This window comes from Plenodomus lingam, assembly GCF_022343315.1.
Source record: "Plenodomus lingam strain CAN1 chromosome Unknown contig_21, whole genome shotgun sequence".
Classification (NCBI taxonomy): domain Eukaryota; kingdom Fungi; phylum Ascomycota; class Dothideomycetes; order Pleosporales; family Leptosphaeriaceae; genus Plenodomus; species Plenodomus lingam.
Window position 1 is genome coordinate 826,549 of NW_027093938.1, and position 19,041 is coordinate 845,589.

At 52.9% G+C, this 19,041-nt stretch overlaps 7 protein-coding genes across 7 annotated transcripts; 5 read left to right on the forward strand and 2 right to left on the reverse strand.

Moving 5' to 3' along the window:
* Positions 1-212: 212 nt before the first annotated feature.
* On the forward strand, positions 213-1,699 carry IAQ61_005189 (uncharacterized protein). Its single transcript, XM_003842987.2, has 2 exons — positions 213-584; positions 695-1,699. Exons 1-2 carry the CDS (start codon positions 349-351, stop codon positions 1,662-1,664), a joined length of 1,206 nt encoding a protein of 401 aa, XP_003843035.1. The 5' UTR covers positions 213-348; the 3' UTR covers positions 1,665-1,699.
* Positions 1,700-2,464: 765 nt separating this feature from the next.
* On the forward strand, positions 2,465-3,496 carry IAQ61_005190 (uncharacterized protein; the record flags this gene model as incomplete). The annotated part of the gene is made up of 1 exon (XM_003842986.2): positions 2,465-3,496. The coding sequence occupies one exon, from the start codon at positions 2,465-2,467 to the stop codon at positions 3,494-3,496; it is 1,032 nt and encodes a 343-aa protein (XP_003843034.2).
* A 3,294-nt stretch (positions 3,497-6,790) lies between these two features.
* On the reverse strand, positions 6,791-8,662 carry IAQ61_005191 (uncharacterized protein; the record flags this gene model as incomplete). Its single annotated transcript, XM_003842985.2, has 1 exon — positions 6,791-8,662. One exon carries the CDS (start codon positions 8,660-8,662, stop codon positions 6,791-6,793), a length of 1,872 nt encoding a protein of 623 aa, XP_003843033.2.
* A 1,227-nt stretch (positions 8,663-9,889) lies between these two features.
* IAQ61_005192 (uncharacterized protein) lies at positions 9,890-11,626 on the reverse strand (the record flags this gene model as incomplete). Its single annotated transcript, XM_003842984.2, has 4 exons — positions 11,418-11,626; positions 11,154-11,343; positions 10,229-10,966; positions 9,890-10,176 (listed from the first exon to the last, which is right to left on the reverse strand). The coding sequence occupies exons 1-4, from the start codon at positions 11,445-11,447 to the stop codon at positions 9,890-9,892; spliced, it is 1,245 nt and encodes a 414-aa protein (XP_003843032.1). The 5' UTR covers positions 11,448-11,626.
* Positions 11,627-11,693: 67 nt separating this feature from the next.
* IAQ61_005193 (uncharacterized protein) lies at positions 11,694-12,770 on the forward strand (the record flags this gene model as incomplete). Its single annotated transcript, XM_066096696.1, has 1 exon — positions 11,694-12,770. One exon carries the CDS (start codon positions 11,694-11,696, stop codon positions 12,768-12,770), a length of 1,077 nt encoding a protein of 358 aa, XP_065953391.1.
* Positions 12,771-13,518: 748 nt separating this feature from the next.
* On the forward strand, positions 13,519-14,299 carry IAQ61_005194 (uncharacterized protein; the record flags this gene model as incomplete). The annotated part of the gene is made up of 3 exons (XM_003842982.2): positions 13,519-13,777; positions 13,858-13,972; positions 14,065-14,299. Coding segments are annotated over 3 exons (609 nt in total), but the record flags the coding sequence as incomplete, so codon positions are not given.
* Positions 14,300-17,451: 3,152 nt separating this feature from the next.
* On the forward strand, positions 17,452-18,710 carry IAQ61_005195 (uncharacterized protein; the record flags this gene model as incomplete). Its single annotated transcript, XM_003842980.2, has 3 exons — positions 17,452-18,253; positions 18,305-18,574; positions 18,625-18,710. The coding sequence occupies 3 exons, from the start codon at positions 17,452-17,454 to the stop codon at positions 18,708-18,710; spliced, it is 1,158 nt and encodes a 385-aa protein (XP_003843028.2).
* Positions 18,711-19,041: the final 331 nt, after the last annotated feature.

Genomic DNA, 19,041 nt, shown 5'->3' on the forward strand with positions numbered 1-19,041 from the left:
CTAGACACATGCATGCATTGCTAAGCCAAGCGCATATGTAGCCGGTGATGTCAAGGCAAAAATCAAGCAATTAAAGCAAGAGGAGAAGCCGTCTTACGAGCGCAGATCGCTACCCAAGTTGGCAATAACCTGTTAGTTGGCAACAACTTGTCGCCTTGTGTGCATTAGCTCAACGTACATCCAGTGGACCCCTCTTGGTACGTGGACGATTTATAAGCCCCGATGTGCCATCACAGGGTTGCCACTTTTCCGCAAGAAGAGGGGTGTATAAAGGCAGACTTGGGTTCTCAACTTTTCCCTAGTATTGGTGTGCAATAACACAAATCGCAACTTATAACAACCACCACCATGACGTCACAGAAGCCGTTTAGCAAAGTCCCAGAGGGCGCGACACAGCAGCCGACGCCATTTGAACTGCATGTTGACGAGCAGAAGTTGCAGGATATGAAGACGCTGTTGAGATTGAGTCCGGTGGCCAAGGAGACGTATGAGAATTTGCAGGATGATGGGAGTCATGGGAGGTTTGGGGTTAGTCGGAGGTGGATTGCTGATGCGAAGAAGGTGTGGGAGGAGGAGTTTGACTGGTAAGTGTTTACCTGTTTTCAGGAGATTTTGTTGCAGCAACTATGCTGTGTGATTTGTTTATGAGGATGACTGGTTTGAATGGAGAAGAGGGTTGCTAATGTGGAACCAGGCGCAAAGAAGAGGAGCATATCAACTCCTTGCCCAATTTCAAAACCAAGATTACTGACGATGATGGCGGCGTGTTCAATGTTCATTTTGCCGCGCTATTTTCTTCTAATCCCAAAGCGATCCCCATCGCCTTCTTCCATGGTTGGCCAGGCTCTTTTCTCGAATTCATCCCACTGATGGATCTCGTCCGCAAAAAGTACACGCCAGAGACCCTCCCCTACCACATCATCGCCCCATCTCTTCCCGGATATGCCCTCTCATCCGACCCTCCCCTTGATCGAGACTGGAACACGGCCGACACATCCCGCATCATGCACAAGATGCTCCTCAGCCTGGGTTTCAGCACCAGCGGCTACCTCGCCCAGGGCGGCGACATTGGCTCCTTTGTTGCCCGCGAACTCGCCGCCACATACCCCGAATGCAAAGGCATGCACCTCAACTTCATGTACATGCGAGACATAACCTTAAAGGCCTCGGACACCGACACCCTCACCGAGCAAGAAAAGCACGGCGTCCAACGCATGACCGACTTTCGAACCCTCAACAGCGCCTACGCTTTCGAACACGGCACCAAGCCCTCCACCATCGGTCTCGTACTCTCTTCCTCCCCCTTGGCCCACCTAGCCTGGATCGGCGAGAAATTCCTCGCCTGGAGCGATCCCAGTACTACGCCCCCGCTCACGACCATCCTCGCACATGTCACCCTGTACTGGCTGACCGGCTGCTATCCCACGAGCATCTACACCTACCGCGAGACCAAGGAGACGAAATTCGTCCAAAAGCCGGTCGGATACAGTTATTTTCCGTTTGAGCTTGCGCCGGTGCCGCGGGCGTGGGCGGAGAAGACGGGGAACATGGTCTTTTTCAAGGCGTATGATAAGGGTGGGCATTTTGCTGCGTTGGAGAGGCCAGAGGTGCTCTGGCAGGATGTGGAGGAGTTTGTGCAGGTGGCTTGGAAGCGGGGGGGTTAGGTTAGGTACTTGTCCTTGTACTTGTCCATGTCCATGTTTTGGGAGGAGTGGGAGGGTTTAAAGGCTGGGAATTCCAGGGGGGATTAATGTAGAGCTTGCAGTCATGCTAGTGTTGACAGTCAGTATACTCATACAATATAGCAATGACCAGCTACGGTACATTCACGAAGGAACCCCTGAATCGGGATATCATTCCACATCCATATCACCACATCTCCCCAACTCCCAATCCTGTTCCAACCCCTCCTCTCCATCCTCTTCTCTACCCCACAATACATCCCACCCCCCACGCCAAACATCCTCTACGCCTCGCTCCGCTTACGCTAGCTAAGCGTGGTGGCGGAGGCGCAATCTGATGACGCAGCTTCTACCAATGCCCATCTGCCGCTATCTACCCCGAGTACAACGTCTGACAGGATTAGAAGCTTGAAACGTTGGGTTCGTGGGGAAGGGAGGCCTGATGTAATTGTAGAGGATATCTTGGGTGGTGCGGTTGTTGTTAGGTTTCCGCTAGTGGGTGGCTGTGGTGGGTTGGGGGTTGTGTTTATAGTGTGGGTATGTGCAAGGCTGGGATACCGCATGGTAGGTATGTATGGTTGTTATGTATGTAAAGGTACCTACCGGTATGGTACCCGGTACCTATGTCCGGGTAAGACGGCACATCACCACCACCACATCAACACCTCCCCATCCCCATCACACACCCACTCTCAACGCCAAAGAAAAACTCCCATCCACTCCCCCACTCCTCCACGCCCTATGCTACAAGTTCAATTCAAAGCAGAAACAAGCCAATAACAATGTCCTCCCCCAAACCACTTCGTAAACTACACAAACCCCCTACCCTAGCCACCCTACACACTCCCCACACCCGGCCACGCAAACGGCTGCAAAAGAGCCACAGCGCACCGACATGTGCGCTCTTGCGTCAGGATATGCGGGTCCGGGGCCAGCGTGAATGGCAAGGGAAAGGGCAAGAAGAGCAGAGCATTTTTTTGCTAGAGTATGAGGATTATGTTGGGTCATCAACACCACCATTGGCATCACAGCCCTCACAACCATCACCACCACCACCACCACCACCCCCCTCCTCCTTCCGCAAACCAGCAATCCTAGGCGCATACTCCACCCTCAACCGCGCCACGACCGGGGCACTCACACACGGCGCATACGCATTTAGCAAAGAGGGCGTCCTAGACGGCAGCGAGTATCTAACTGCAACCGGGCGAATCAAACTAACCTCGCATCAAGTGCAAACCCAAGGTCCCACCGCCCCTTTCCCAGACCCGTCGGCGCTGCAAAAAATCAGTACCAGTATAGTGCGCCTGGATATCCCGCACCCGGGCGCTGCGCCCGCAGATTCAAATCCCAGCGCTACACAGCGTGGTCAGCGCCCTGCGGGCGAAAACCCAAGACAGATCTTCCTCGCCCTGCACGAGACGCCCCAGCGCCTCTTTTGCATTGCTGTGTTCACGAGTCTGGGGTTGGCATGGGCTGCTTGTTTAAAAGACAAGGCGTGGTTGGCCTGCAGTGATGAGTTGGAAGATGAGCGGCGCGGCGTTGGAGAGGGGAATTGTCCCGAGGTTTGGGTGCGGGTTAAGGGGGCGAGGGGGCGCCAGAGATGGTATGTCAAGTGTATGGAGGTGGATGTGGATCTTGTGCGAAGTGAGGGGGTGGGGGAGGGAGCTGGGGGGTTGCGAGGGGTGCGAGATGTGGTGGCGGTGTTGGAGGGGGTGAGGGTGGATGGTGGGGGGTTTGGGGTTGCGAGGAAGAGGGTTGGAGGTGGGGGTGCTTGGGAGGGGGGAGGTGATGGTGTGAGGGTTACTGGGTAGGGTAGTAGAGAGGTATTGGACTGGTGGGTAGTGGTGGCTACAGTTACTGGAAACTGCAAAGAGTGTGCGAAGTAGGTGAACGGAATGAGATGATGCTGGGGTTACATACCATAATACGTGGACTTTACATCTCTATGCTGGTGCGTTACATGTGCTTGGTTTGGTTTCTGTAGTGTAAGCTCTGGGATATGTGGAGAGAGTGTAGTAGGTTTGTAGGCGAACGGATCCTTCAGATATATCACCCTTGTTCAACACATCCAATACCTACCCTCAATCCCGACCCTACAAGCCCCATTGCAACTAAACCGACATCTACACACTCCCAACTCGGACTCAAATCCACGATCTCTCCCCATACCCTACCTCAGCACACGCGCCCAGCGAACAAAATCCCTACTCGCAGTGTACAAACGCCGTCGCGCCACACAACCTCACCCACCCAGGTCCGCACAACCACCACCCCACCCCACCCGCCTGAAAATCCCCTATACTTACCCAACCCCCATAAAGCACGACAACCAACAGTTGGTCGAGAGGTCAAGAGCTATTCATCTGTTCCGATATCTGTAGGAGTGAAAGAACTTCCAGACCGTCCTTCGAATGGTCGTGTATTTAAATCCAACCGAAAACCCTGCTTTGCTTTGCAAGGAAATGTGTGGGTTGTAGTTTGTATTGCGAGTTTTGATTGTAGCCTTAAGTGGGTATGATTTTTTTTAACGTTGCTTGTTTTATGGGTAGGGTGTGGGGCACTGTGTTTTTGTGAATATGTGGGTGGCTTACAGAGCTACGACTAGATCTGTTGTTAGAAGGGTTCGGTGTGATGTAAATATCAATCTTAGTGACCTTTTTTTCAACGCAAAGGGGCTGGAATAGTGGACATGTGCCAATGAAGGTGGGCTGCGTTCAGAGTTTCAGACATGTGTATTTCATCCAATATGTACAAGACGCAGAGCAAAAATTCCAAGTGCCATACCAAAGACTGCACTGATAACGTTGTGAGTTAAGCATCGTTATATTATTCTCACACAACAACAGAGTTCATCAGTTGAATTGTAATTGTTCTTTCGCAACGCAACGCATACGAGAACAACTCACATGCGATGCTTAATCGCTGAATGTCTCACAGACATGAGAGGAGCGAATATTCCATTCGAAGACGGCAAGATCCATAGCCACATACTGAAATCTCGCTCATTGCAGCCCATTGAAATAACCACACGAGCTCAGGAATCTGAAATAAGCTTACGTGAGCAGACCAGTCGATTCACATGGGTAATTTTCAGGTCTCGTTTCAAACAGCAGAACCACAGCCAGTCCATAGCGTCTTTGCACCGTCATTTTCAACAAGAGCCATAGTATCAGTGAACTGTGAGGAATGCGAGGAGGTCTGGAGGAAATGAACACGATTTATACCACGTACAGTCCACGAACGGAATCATAGATACCTCATCATATGCCTCGAGAAAGCACAATTGCAATGCAGCTATTCTAAGAGAAACAAAACACATGGTTTGATCTCCTATTATATTTGTGACACAGAAGCACAGCAAGCCATTGAGAGAATGCCCAAAAAAATTTGGCCAGTAAAGGGAGTTTCCCACATGAGCTGTCCAAGTACGACGATGAGTATGAAAAGCGGGAAATCATGGATAATCTATATACTGATATCCCATACACGAATGAGAAGATCGGTTTGATGTATGATATCGTGTGCAGAACCGTCTCACACATCGTTTTTGGGTCCGGCTATTTTGGTAACACTGAGGACATGATCATTCACATCCGTATCGTTTCTTAAACTCTGCGTCTCAGAATGTAGAGTCGTAATCTCATGACACTGCAACTGGCACATCACGCTGCAATCCCCCAGGAAACGAGCAGAACTCCATGGGTAAATTGTCCTGTGACTTTTTTGGCAACAGGGAAAATCTCATATCGCCAGACTGCAAAGGTTTCACGAGATACCAGTGTGACCAGGGAAAATGAACTCGAGGGTGATACTGGGAGTATTCATACTCTAATCAGAGCTTCTCTTCCTCACCACATCGAGGGGTCATCCGTATGTTTCAATTTTGCAACCGTATGCGATGTTGTTACTGATATGGATATGGTACGTATATAACTTATATCCATTCCCAAGCTCATGCAAACATTTATTGAATTTCGCCCATGTCGCAGAACCAATTGAACGGCAGACATGGAATATGTGATTTTCGTCTTTGCCTTTAAAGCACCAGGCCTGAGTCTCCCAGCCACGTACACATCCCCGTTGCTCACTTCCACTCTCCACCATCTCTTTCAACCTCGCATCGTTATTTTTTCTCCGATTCTGATCCGGCCTTCTCAGCACATGGAGCAGAACCCTGTTCCACTGATCATATCGATTATCAATTTTCTTGAGCCCTTGGGACATCTAGCACGCTGCCCACAGTTTGATTCACAGATGATGTGTGTGAGGAGTAAGAAAAGAAGGACTTTTTATTTGTTCTTGACGCTTTTATAACTTGCTATCGATACGCTGGAACTAGACCTAAGTATCAAGCTCGTGGACACATGATCAAGTCTCCACATGTTTATTTTTGAAATACCCATCCCCACGGACTACAGCGCGACATAGCAGTATGTAATGAGGTAGAAACCCGAGAATCATACTCATCGCCTGTATTCACTTCTACGTCCTAAAATCTAAACGTTTGCAGGGCTTCAAACATCCAATCCAATAATTGAACGTTGTCAACCATCAACCCCATGGATTTTGCTTGCAGATAACATGGTACTCAGCTCTTGGCTGTTTTCGACGAGAGAGCGTGATTCTTCTACTTTTGGCGGAGAAGGAGGGGTTGATGGTGATGGTGGAGGAGTGTGAGAGTAAGGGGTTTAATCTATGTGGAAGCTGTGGGGGAGGAGTAGGGGTAAGGGAATGTGTGAGATTTGTGAAATGCGGTAAAACCAGACTCCAAACAGACTCCATGTGGCTGAGTAGATCAAAAAGGCACCACGCCTACGGTCCATGCCTGATCTTGCCATGATTGCATGAACAAACAAACTGAAAAAAAAGCAAAAACCAGTCTTGAGATATCCAGCCCAGTGAACGCTGAAGTTGCAGAACAAAAAGCCGAAGCCCCACAAAACAACCGCCCCTTTACCGAGTCAAAAACGCCAATGTGTACAACCCATAAGAAATACCCATAGAAATACATCCCATCTCACCCGCTCGTCTATCCAAAAGAAAATCCAACCCGCACCTTAATGGCTCCCCCCTCCCCCAAATAATCCCTTCAACCTTCAACCCCTTCAAAACCAATAACTCTCGCCCGCGCGACTAATCTCAAAACAACACCCCAATCCCTTACCCTCACTCTGCAACGCGCGCTCTCCCTCCTGTAACTCCCTCAAGATCTGATTGCAGACTAACGGCCCATCCGAAAATGTATCTTTGACATGGATAACAACGATCTTGACGCCTTTGAGCGGTAAGTCAAATGCCGCTGTCAAGAGGGCACGGCTATGCTCTCCGCTGATGGCGCTGAAATGCAGTGCCGCAGGGGCGGCGGAGGGATGCGTGCTTTGTGCAAGGCCCTGGTTCGCGGGGTTCGGGGTGTTGAAACCTGTTCCATCGGCGCTGGGGGCGTAGTCCGTTGCTTCGTCGTCGGTGCGGGGATAGGTAGCCACAAGAGGACTATCGATACCCTTTGCGACTGCGTTGCTGCCAAGATTTCCATGGAACGGCTTTACGCGACGAGGTTCGACAACAGAGGCGGCGCTGCCATCCAGGCCCAGCGTCTGACTTGCGCGTTTGCGTTTACGCTGTTTGCGGGCTTCTTCGCGGCCACGCTCGGTTTCCTTGCGACTATTGCGGACGAGGTCGGCGAGGTGCTGGAGCTCGGCGAGGAGGTGGCGGGGCGTGAGGTGGCCGAAGAGGACGGCGTCGGCTTGGGCGTTGGTGTAGCTGACTTCGATGAAGATGCCTGTGAGGATACCGGCGGCGATTTTGGGCGCCGCTTCGGCCCAGATGACGGCTGTGCGCGGGGAGAGGGAGAGAGAGTCTGGCTCGACATCACCGAAGATGAGGACTTCGCGTTTGGGCGTGGTGGGTGTGGATTCGGTGCGGATGAAGTATGCGGTGGAGTCGATTACGCAGTGATCTGCCGGGATGGCTGTTGTGGTGGCGCTGGCTCGTCGACCTCCATCTAAGGCGTTGAAGCTGGGAGTTCCAGGTGCGCTTTGGGTTGGGAGGGAAAAGCTCAGCGAACGGCCTTCGCCGTCTTTTCCAGAGTTGGGTTGAAGGGTGGCTGAAGTGTGCTGTGTGGTTGGTGTTTCTGGAAGAGTAGCATTGGAGCCACGGTGGATGTGGCCTGAGCCGCCCATACAATGGCCATGACTAACTTTGTAGCCCTTGACACCGAGACCATCGCAGACTTCGATGAACCCACGACTACTACCTTCGCCGAGAGCAATATTCCCCCCCTCAGCAAGTCGTTGAAAGGTTACTAGCCCGACACCACCATCCTCATCTGTAAGATTTGGCCATATGATGTTGTTGAACAGATGCGTCTTAATCGCATTGACTGTAAAGGGCAGCGCTGCTAGGCGTTTTGGTCTCGACGTGTTGTGGAACGCAGCTGTATTGATCACGAAGCCTGATACATGATCAAGATGAGGATGTGTTATGAGATAGGTCGATATGCACTCTCTAACAACATGCAGTGCATTCGCCCTTGCGCTCGCATATGGAAAGGGCAAGCCAGCAAAGGCGCCCGTCTTCAGCGTCGTATAGGTGAGCGGGACTTCTCTTTCGGAGATTGGTGTGTCCCCGCCAGACTCGTCATCAGAAAGTGCGAGCTCTGCCGTTCTCGGTGATGGTGATTCAACATGTCGACCATCACCTTTGCCGCTTCCATTCTTGGGAGGGGATATTGGTGGATCCGGGCTTGAGACAAGAGGGAAGCTCTTCTCCAAAATGCGGGTAATGGATGCAAGATGCGATCCTGCATCTACAGCAATGACGGAGTTCTTAGACCATTTTGTTGCCGTGGACCGAACTAGGAAACCTGTGACATTGTCTTCGCTCGGTCCGCCTCCAGAACCCAAGCATATGACCTGGATAGCAGGTTCATGAGAATGGCCGGATGACCGCCGGATCACGCGATCCTCGGCCTCCTTCATTCCCAAGGTTGCAATGTCCGTCTCTTTCTTCTTCTCTCTGTGTTGACTTTCCTGGCTAGTGAGCAAAAGTAGGTTTCAGCCTCGTCCTGCACTTCCCCGCAAATCCACTGATGACGTTGGTCGAGATCGTCTTCGAGTCTCAGCCCTGCTGCGGCGATCTCCACTGCCCGATTGCGATTGCGCGGCGAGCTAAAACCTTATGCAATACTGGACGCGCAATGCCTCTCTCACAGCTTTACTGTGTTGACTCGCTGAATGCGCAAAGGTGTGCAAGAATCCAAAGGTTGACGACAAACTGCGAGTGCGGATGCGCGGTTTGGCTTCTGTAATAGCCTCCAACAAACAGTGACTGTTGCAACACGGCACACACTCGTCTCTTTGCGCAGCGCCGTCGCACAGCGCGAACGCTTGCTCAACGTAGTCCTCTCCGTGCGCAATGCAGGGCGCCGAAAGCCGTTCCGTCCTGTGTAGCGTTGCGCGCGTGCCTCCAGTCTTGGTGCAACTGCTCTCTACTCCAGCTCTCGACCCGATGCGAAATTCCCTTGCTCTTGCTTGATGACTGTACTCCTATGTCGGGTTGGAAGAGGCGAACGTTGAAAATGAGGAAAGGACTCTTGGGAGACTGGAAAGGCTCGAGAATTGAGAGAAACTCGAGGACCAAGAGGTCGAAGAATCCCTGTCAGCCAACACCGTCAATGTTGCTTTTGCGGTTGGCTCGGGCTGTTTCTTTCCTTGTTCACAGTCAGGCTTCTGTCCAATCGGAAGAGTTCGTCGTCGCCAGCCACAACACATGCCAGACCTGCCTCCCTCGCCGTCCTTGTCCCCGCCCATTCCTCAAGTCCCGATCCGGGGTTCGTGCAGTTGTTCGGCCTTGTATTGTCTAGGCGATAGTAACTATCTGTTATAGCAAACTGTCCATGGTGGCCCAGGACTGCCCTTCCCCATGCGCGCCCTTGCGCTTCCACATCCCCTGCACAAAGAACAAAGACATCAATCACATCAATGCAAGCAGTACGCATAGTGTTGGGGTATCATGAAAGTCTTGTGCAGCATTTGTTAAGCCTCTATTTCCGGCCGTGCTAGGTAGGGCTGATCTACCGAAAGACTGCCCCATTCCTGTCCATGAAGCCTCATCTCGCATCACTTCATACCCATGCCCAGGCCAGGTCGTAAGTCATCCGCATCGTTAAGCACCAAGCACCTCCAAGAATCCATACAGCAAGGCGTCTACTTGAACACCTTACCGTCGGCCCACGGGTACTCCTTGCCATCAACAATGAGGGGCTTGTCCCACGACCACTGGTCGTTGACAAACTCTTGGTCCTCCTTGCTCTTGGGGTCGAGCTTGGTGAACTCGTAGCTCTCGTAGTCGGGGGCGACATCGAAGGCAGGGAGCGCTTCCTGTCCACGAACAAGGAAAGCACCCTTGATGATGGAGTTGTTGGACTCGCCATACACAGAGCAGGCACCAAAGAGGTACTTGCGGCTACCCTCAAGACGGGCGAAGAAACCACCTGGGATCATTGTTAGCCATGATCTATCATTCTCGTCTTCACGAATACGCACCGATCAAGTTGGAGGTCATGAAAGTGAGGGTCAACTCGTCGTTGTACTTGTAGTCAACCTTGTACAGAGAGTACTCTTCGAAGTTGGCGTTCTCCCAGAACCAGGGAAGAGCAACCTCGCGGGTCTCCTCGTTGGAGTACTTGCGCTTCCAGTCGTCGAGGACGAATGTGGCGCGGGGAAGAGCCTCAAGAGGGTGCTTGGGCTTGGGTGCTGCTGGTGCTTCCTCCTCCTCTTCTGCCTCCTCCTTCTTGGGCTTGGGAGCCGCCTTGGGCTGCTCCTTCTTCTTCTCGCCGCCCTCCTTCTTGGGTGCAACGTTCTTCATTGCCTCGGTGATGAACTCGAACTTGGGAGCAACTGCAGAGTAGTTGGGCTGGTGGTAGATGGTCTCATACCAACGAGTGACGTTGGGGTTGGCATCGCGCCACTGCTTGTCGAAGAAGAACTGGAAGCCACGAGCGAGGATGCTGGTGGCGAAGATGTCGGCCAGAGTTAGGCGCTCACCAACGAGGTAGGTGTGTGTCATCAGGTGCTCCTCGAGGACATGCACAGCCTTGAGGGCGGCCTTCTGTGAGTCCTCGACGTTCTTCTTGTTGTAAGGGTCGCGGCCGAGGAGGGGGCGGAACCAGCCACCGAGGGGGATGAGGACCTCAGTGTTGGCAAAGGACATCCATCGCAGGATGGTGGCGTAGTCCTGCTTGGTCTTGCCGAGGAGGCTGGTCTTCTCATTTTGCGAGGCCACTGCGATGCGTTAGTCCTGAGTCATTGACCAGATGGAGTCCATCCAGACGAGTGAAGTGCCGCATATTCTAATCAGAGTGTAGTTTTTCAACAATAGTTTTCAGACAGGGATAACTGAATGATATAACATCCGACATCATATTGTATGCGAGCACCCAACGTCATGGAGGGGTAAGGGTACACATACAGTAGACTGCGATGGCGATGCACTCGGTGAGGACAAAGCCGTCAGCGCCCTCGAAGGTGGGGACCTTTCCGAGCTTGTTGAGCTTCAGGTAGTCGGCAGAGACGCCCTTTGCGGGCTCCGTGTCGACAAACTCGATCTCAAGGCCATTCTCCTTCGCAACGGCCAGGAGAGATGTGGTACGCGGGTTACCCTTTTGACCAGACAGTCAGCACTCAGCCACGCGCCAGAAAAAAAGCAAAAGTCAAGGACGAGAGCAGGTCATACCGAGTAGCTGTAGAGCTTTCCGAAAGACATGATTGCAAGTGATTCGTGGGGGAGTCGCAAGCAATGTGGAAAGGGGTGTTTGATGAAGAGAAAAAAACGCTGTTTGGGTTCGAGGTGGGGGAAGTTGCATGGCCATTTAGTTTTTCCGTTGGGCTTGGCGGATTTTTCTGCGTTAGCGTGTCAGCCCCATCCACCGTGAGAGGCGGACAATCGTCGCGCCGCATCTGAGCAATCCGGGACCATTGACAGCATCCACACGCCCACACGTAGTACACCATGGCAAGCAGAGAGCTGTCATTGCGCCTGCACAGGGCGGTGCGTGTGCTCGGAGGGCGTTCGAGGCCCCAATGCGAGCGTGTGGCCCAATGGACTCAGCAGAGCGTGCAGCCCAGGATATCACGACCCATATCGACCACGGCCGCACGACAGGCAGAGGTCACCGAGACGGGAATCCAGGAGAAGTTCCAGGCAGCACCGCCAATTGATTTCGAAGAAGAGAATGGATCGAAAAAGGAGAAACCCAAGGGGCCTGACCTCCGAAAACTGCGCATTGTGCCAGCATCGCCGTCGTACTTCAGCGCAAAGCCTACCTTTACCGACGACTATCTCTCGCTCTCTGCGCTCCTTCGCAAATTCGCTACCCTCCCCGTCATCACCCCCGCAGAGGCGCCAAAGGTGGCATGGAAGACAGTCGATCAATATCGCATCATGACGAACGAGCCCGTCAAGACACAACGCTTTCACAAGATGCTGCACATACTGCGGCGACTGAACTGCATTCATCCCTCGCTCATGCCAGATGAGGTACTTGAGGCCATGTCGCGATACAAGAAGCCCGTCCAGCCCGGCGACATCGTGCCGAAGCCTGGGGTGATCGACGAGCTGGGCCGTGCCAAGGGCGTTGGGCGCCGAAAGACATCATCCGCTGTGGCCTGGTTAGTCGAGGGTGAGGGCGAGGTGCTGGTCAATGGCAAGTCCCTCTCACAATTCTTCGGACGGCTACACCACCGAGAGAGTGCTGTCTGGGCACTCAAGGCGACACAGCGACTGGACAAGTACAATGTCTTCGCCTTGGTACAGGGTGGTGGTCTGACGGGTCAAGCTGAGGCTTTGACCTTGGCCGTAGGCAAGGCATTGCTGGTCCACGAGCCAGCATTGAAGCCTGCGGTCCGACGTGGTAAGTTGATACTTTCTCTCATGTTAACCCAACACCATCCAAGCTTTCTTCCTCTATCTTGTCCTTCCGGCACGGTAGGTACCGCCAGGGTCCTGAAACTGATGCACGCGAATACCCCAAACGTGTTTGAAACCCTTCCGACGATCTCCAACACAAGTCTGGCCTGCATGATCTAGACTCTCTTGCTAATTGTCACACAGCTGGATGCGTGACTCGAGACCCAAGAAAGGTGGAGAGGAAGAAGGCTGGCCACGTAAAGGCGCGCAAGATGCCTACCTGGGTCAAGCGTTGAGGTCGCACGGTTGTGTATGTTATCCTTGTGTATTGTTGTGCATGGTAGCGACACTGCGCCAGTGGCACGAAATGATGACAATGCAACGCAATGCGGTTGCTCTGTTTCTGCGCGTGAGAGGAACGTAAAGTCCCACACCCATCACACCCGCACTGTACAACATGCAACGTGATGGCGACGAGACAATTCCACCGTTACGTGACCACATTTATTCGACACGCAGGCCCGCAACATGTGACCTGTGCCGCGAAACGAGAGGGAGAATGTGTGTATGTCGTCGTCACGACTTACTCTTCTGGGGTGCGCATGCATGCAGATACATGCAGATCGTGACTGCCCATACGGAGGATCCTGTCTGCAGCTCCAAACTCTAAATCAACATCATCTTCCCTTCTTCCCTCTGCTGATCTATTAGCCTTTCCTTCACAATGCATGTACCCTGGAACCACGGTGTTTTGCGCACCCCTCCCCCCAGAAGGCTTGTCAATGCGTTTGCCATCAACGATAGATGTACAGGACACGTCGCGTGACTGCTAGTCCCAGCCTGCTATAGAGTTGAGGGATGCAACGCTTGCTGTACATTTACTTACCGTGCCAATGCCAAGGTACTGTGGTTGAGTGTCTATAAGTAGGCTGCGCTTCTGCCGGGCCATGTGATGCGCGGCAAGTTCCAAGTTTGTTTGCAGCCCAACATGGCAAGGCCTACTGGCCACGAGCGACGGGATTCCAGTATACAAAGCTGCCCAACAGGACAGTCTGTAGACCCCCAAAAAATATGCAAGATACCGGTATATGGTCTCAGGACTCCGGATGGGCCGAAAGGCTCCCTTCCACCGGAAGAAGACAATGTTCCCAGAATCATACGATATGATGCGAGGAAGGGCAGACTATGTACAGGCAGGCGCTCTTTGCGATCACGGGCCTAGGCTGGACCCAGCGCTGGGGGTGAGGAGTCATACAAGTACATACAGTAAGCAGTGAGATCAGCGCATACAAGGTGCGATCAACGTTTCGACGGCATTTCCTGCCGTCTGGAAAACGGGATATGTGGGAGTCTGGTACACGATATTGCTGGTGCGAGGTAGTGTCAGTTACATAGTCCACAGCGATTCAGCCTTACAAGAAAGTTTGGCATTGAAACCTTGTTAAACGCCGTGGCTTGCTGCGTTTGTTTCAAGGTTGGCGCAGTTTCAGGCTCAACAAGCATCGGTGTCTGCCGGCCATGGGCCGACGGAGGCTGGGAGTTGTTTTGTTTCCTCGCCTTTCCCCCGGATAGTCGGTCGAAGTGGAGTCGGGGGATCTGCTCGACCACATACCGAGGGTGGTGGTAAATGGCGGTTCCATTTGGGGTATAAGTGCCACGTTGAAGCCATCGTGTCACTGAGGTCGGTTTTGAGTTTGGACTCGCTTTGATCCCTGCGTCGATGCCCCTAAATCGAATATATCTACAGTACTTGTTGTACACTTATAAATCGGCCGAGCAAGTTCGGAGCCGTTGCTCCGATACCTTGCTGCAATGAGATGGGCACACAAAGAAAAGGAACATTCCATGACAAAACCTTCGGCGGTGAGCTGCAGATGGGATTCTATCGCTTTTTGAGTCGTGTGCTCTGTCGTCCAATTGGATCATTTTCATCACGAATAGGCCAATCAATCCTCAGCCCTATAACATCAAGATCGAAGGATCGCATCCACGTTTCGCTACGAAGCGCACATCACGATGGCGGGCTGTCGGTTCCTTTGGCGGAAACGGAACTGCGAGATTAGCTTCGATTTTCAGGGTTGTGGGACCCGTGTTGCAACCTCACTGAAAGGAGGATGGTTGCCGTTGAAATTCCTGAATCGTGCTCAGCGGTCCTTGCGCTTGCCTTTGCATTTGGCCGAAGTAAGACAGACAAATGGTGTGCGTGCTTGCGGACTTTACGGACGTGGCGTGGGAAACGTGGCTTTTGGATACGATGGATGTTGTGTTGGAAGGAAATGAAACGTTCTGGAAGCGTGTTCGACGTGGTCCTTTAATTTGCTGGATGATCGCGGTAGTTGGCGCCGCAAAAGGGTGGAGGATCGATGGTCTTGTTGCCAGAAACTTAGCGCATCCCGTCCTAGTTTGTGAACAAACCCGAAATGGCGGCGAATGCAACAATAAATTGGATGTCTGATGATACGCTAAGCACGACACAGGACAGTGATGCTCAAAGGGGTCAGTGAACAGTCTCCAGGGTCGAACCTTGACTGTGCACGTGAGCAAAGGTATTTGCGTTGCTGATGCAAGTCAACGCGGAGAGACGGACGACGAGATTGAATGGGTTCGGCAGTCCGCGAGTCGGTCTCATTCAAAGGCGCTCTGGTGGATAGCTTAAATTAGATGATGCACATTGCGGAAGCCGATGGGTACAAGCTTCACGTCAATGGATGACAGTCGCTCGTCAAACGGACCAGTCAAGACGGCCGGCATGCAGCTCCGAGAAGTCGCTAGGCTGGCCATTCATGGTGAGATTGGAGGAGTTTGCCGGACGTTCAGCCTGTCGCAAAGCTGCGTTTTGCAAACAGATCGATGTCCCTCTTTTTTCGAACTGAGGATTGAGGTCCCGAGGTCATTGGCAGGATCTGCGAGTGAGGCTTAGAGTGGAGGAGGGCGATCGGCCACGCGTAAACAACCCTTGCCCACAAGGCGGGATCTTGCAGGCATGAGATGAAGAGGAGGCCTGACGAGCCGAAGTACCTCCTGAACTCTCTCTCTCTTCTCGCAGGCATGGAGAGCACCGACTCCGGCCTCCGCCCGCCATCATCAGCAGCAACATCGACGCTGCGGCTTCCCAGGTTCGACAATTGTCTGATGATTTGACAACTGGTCAGCAAAGGGGTGCGTGTGCATGTGCGTGGAGGGCTCGCTCCCGCGTGAAACATACCCGCGACGGCGCCAATTCTGCTCGTAGGCGTGTTCACCTTTGCTCGCGGATTCCTGGGGGGGAGGGGGGGCCTCCGCAGCTCAACTTTGGGAGCATGCCTAGTAGGTAGCTAATGCTGGCAGGTGGTGGGCAGGCAGAGAGTTGTGGCGCAATGGAACGCCGTCGACGCCAAGGCCAGCTGGGTGAGAGAGAGGGTTCAGGTGGCCACCAGGTGTGGTCGCCGCACTATCCAAGGTACGAATTTCGCCGCCATGCAGCCGGGCCTATGCGCGCTGTAGATCCACCAAAAGTACTCCGTAGATCTGTAACAATCAGCTACAGACTTCGGAAATCGGACACTGGCTACTTTGCTGTCATGTCTCCTCCTAGCTCCCTCTCTCTCGCCCCCCCTGCTCCATGGATTTGACGACTGTTCGCCGGCGTGGCGCTGTTGGCGAGTTCCTTTTTGCTTCCCACACTGCCCCGAGGCTTTGCCAATGGTCAGAATGTGGCTTCTCTGTATTATCCTCACTCTTCTTCGCCTTCTTCTTCTTCTTCTTCTTCTTCCTCCTTCTTCGGCATACATACAGCTACGCCAGCACTTGCGTCTGGTCCCCCCCCCCACTAGGTACGCCTCTGCCCTAGGACCTGTCCAACGTAGAGCCTTCTTCCGACTATCTCAGAAAGTGACGCCGCTCCTTGTGAAAGCTGCCACGGGCGCCACTTTATTGACCATCTTTTACTCTCCCTCAAAGCTACCCTCTCTTTTTTCCTCTGTGTCTAGTGCCTAGGCTTACAAATTGGCCCTCTTTCGCACTTCCTGTTCTGCCTCGGACCGAACGCTTCACTTCGCTCCTGCATATACTTCATACAGCCAGTGCGCAACAAGACAGTGCATCGTGACGAACGCCAGCGTCCGTTTAGGCCGTTAAGCTACCGGAACGCAAACGTTAAGCTGTTTGAGACGATCTCTTAGCTCGAGGTCTCCACGACGTCCGACTCGTGGGAACGCGGATCTGTTTGCAAGGTATATCCTTCGAGCATTTCACACCCAACTGTCGCCTTACCATCATCACCCACCAACCACAGGGGTCTCTACGTGAGTTTTACCAGACCAACTACTGTCACTTTTGGTGGCTACGTGTCTGTCAGGCACCCTTTTCTTCTCCGCCATTGCGACATCGGGAGATTCCTGTTTCGTCATTCACAGCTACCTTGCCCAACACCCTCGTCGTACTGTAGCGAGGATATCCTGGAAGTTGCTCGCGCATCAACCGAGGCCTGGTCCAACTACGTCTTTTCTGGAGCATTGGGCTCCATTGGCGCGGTCTGTTGTCGACGTGCCTACTCTAGGGCTGCGTTTATATCCAAACCATCTGGACTTCAGCACTCTCCCCGATACCCCAAACGTCGTCCATATACAGCTCCAAGTACGATCGATTGCAGCAGCCCAACCCTTCTCTCGCACACCTGTCCCGCACACGCAGCTCTTCCTCGTGAAATCCACGTCACGTATCTCACCGCAGCCCTCGCCTCTGCCGAATCTTGCGCTGCCAGTCTCCTGTCGCTCTGCAAGCCTACAAGCTGGCAAATTACGCAACGCCGCCAGTCTCCCCATTGGGGCATCGGGCACTTGAGCCGCCCTTTACTTTTCAAATCAAGGGTAGGCTGGGTGGGATGGATGAGCGTCGTGCCCGTCAAAACCCTTCAGGTTACGCAAACCAGCAGCAAGGGCTACTTGCCCCAGAGGCTTCATATCCTGGCGTGACCGCACCCGACCGCTTCAGACAGGCGCCCTTAACCGCGTCTGCACCTACCACCCTGCCTTCGTCGGGCAGCCGCGCACAAGGCTACGCCTACGCCTATGGAGAGGGTTCCCAATTCGCCTCGTCCATTCAGCCCTCGGGGGTTTCGTACAGCGCACAAGATTATGCTTCCGAGCAGCAACAACAGGCGCAGCGACCCACACAACAATATACGCCATACGGACAAAACGTCATGTATGGTGTGTCTGGCACCCAGGGCTCTGCGCCAGGGTCGTCACATTATGAGCCTGTGGAACCTTACCAGCAAAACAGGGACTCGGCGATACAAGTTCTGAGCACCGGCTTTGGTGTCGCACCAGCAGCGCAGCCATACTATGAGGGTGGGCCCACGAGCGCGCCTGCGCCTTCAAGCGTTCCCTCACAATTCTCATCACTAGCATATACCGCAACGCAAACCCATGCTGGGCGAGAATCTCTCGCACCAGCTTACACCGCCTCTGGAATGACAGACCCTCACTCCTCTACTCAAGGGAGCTATTCTCAAGCTTTCAACGAGCCGCACGGCAGCGGCAACGAGTACGATGACTTTTACAACAACTATCAGACAGAACTGAAGAAGACGTTTGAGTGTGTGCGTGACAGCCGACTTAGTGAGGCCGGGTCTCAGCTGTACAGGCTGTCAGACTGGCTCTTGCATTGGGCCGAGACACTGGGTGAGCATTCTCCATGAAATGAAAAGGGATGAGCAGCTGAATTGACTACAGGCCTAGTGCGCGACGACGAGACACACTACCAGCAGCGGCTGAAGCTATGGGAGGAATTCAATACGTGCTGGCTCGCCACGCTGCAGAAGCAGAAAACAGCCACGCAAGATATGATCAGCACAGGACAGCGCCCTCAACCGCCACAGTCTCTTATTGATTACGACACACTTGAGAAGATGGGTACACAGCTAGTCAAAAACTGTGATGCCATGGAGAAGCACGGCCTCGTAGACTACCAAATGGGCGTATGGGAGGAGGAGATTGTCGCCAGTAAGCTGCCCCACCACCATTGGAACCACCTCTCTAATATGCCCTGACAGTGTTAACTTCCTGCCTCGACCTTCTTGAAGAAGCTGGTGGTGGCTCTTCCGCACAGCGCCCTACCTCGACAGCACGCAGACGCTGAAATCCATCGAGCCAAGGTTGAAAATCCTTTGTGGCCTCGACTAATACCTGGATATCCCCTCTTAGCCATGGTACCAAAGTCATAAAAAGCGAAACCTTCCAGATCTGACGGGCCACGGTATCCAAAATCAACTACTATGGCGTCATCATTCAATGTAGGGTCACGACTCGATGACAATTTCGCACCATTTCTCTTTCTTCTCTTTTTTTTCGTAAATCTACTCGTCCATTCCGCAACGCTTCATTTTCCTGCATTTCTTCTTTTCAACCAATAGACGGCGAAAGTCATTGATTCATTTTCGAGGGTGGCTATCTGCACTTGGGTTTTCCAA

Coding starts and splice junctions, on each gene's coding strand:
- IAQ61_005189 (XM_003842987.2), top strand. CDS start 349: ATGACGTCACAGAAGCCGTTTAGCAAAGTCCCAGAGGGCGCGACACAG. Junction 585..694: donor TGGGAGGAGGAGTTTGACTG/GTAAGTGTTTAC, acceptor ATGTGGAACCAG/GCGCAAAGAAGAGGAGCATA.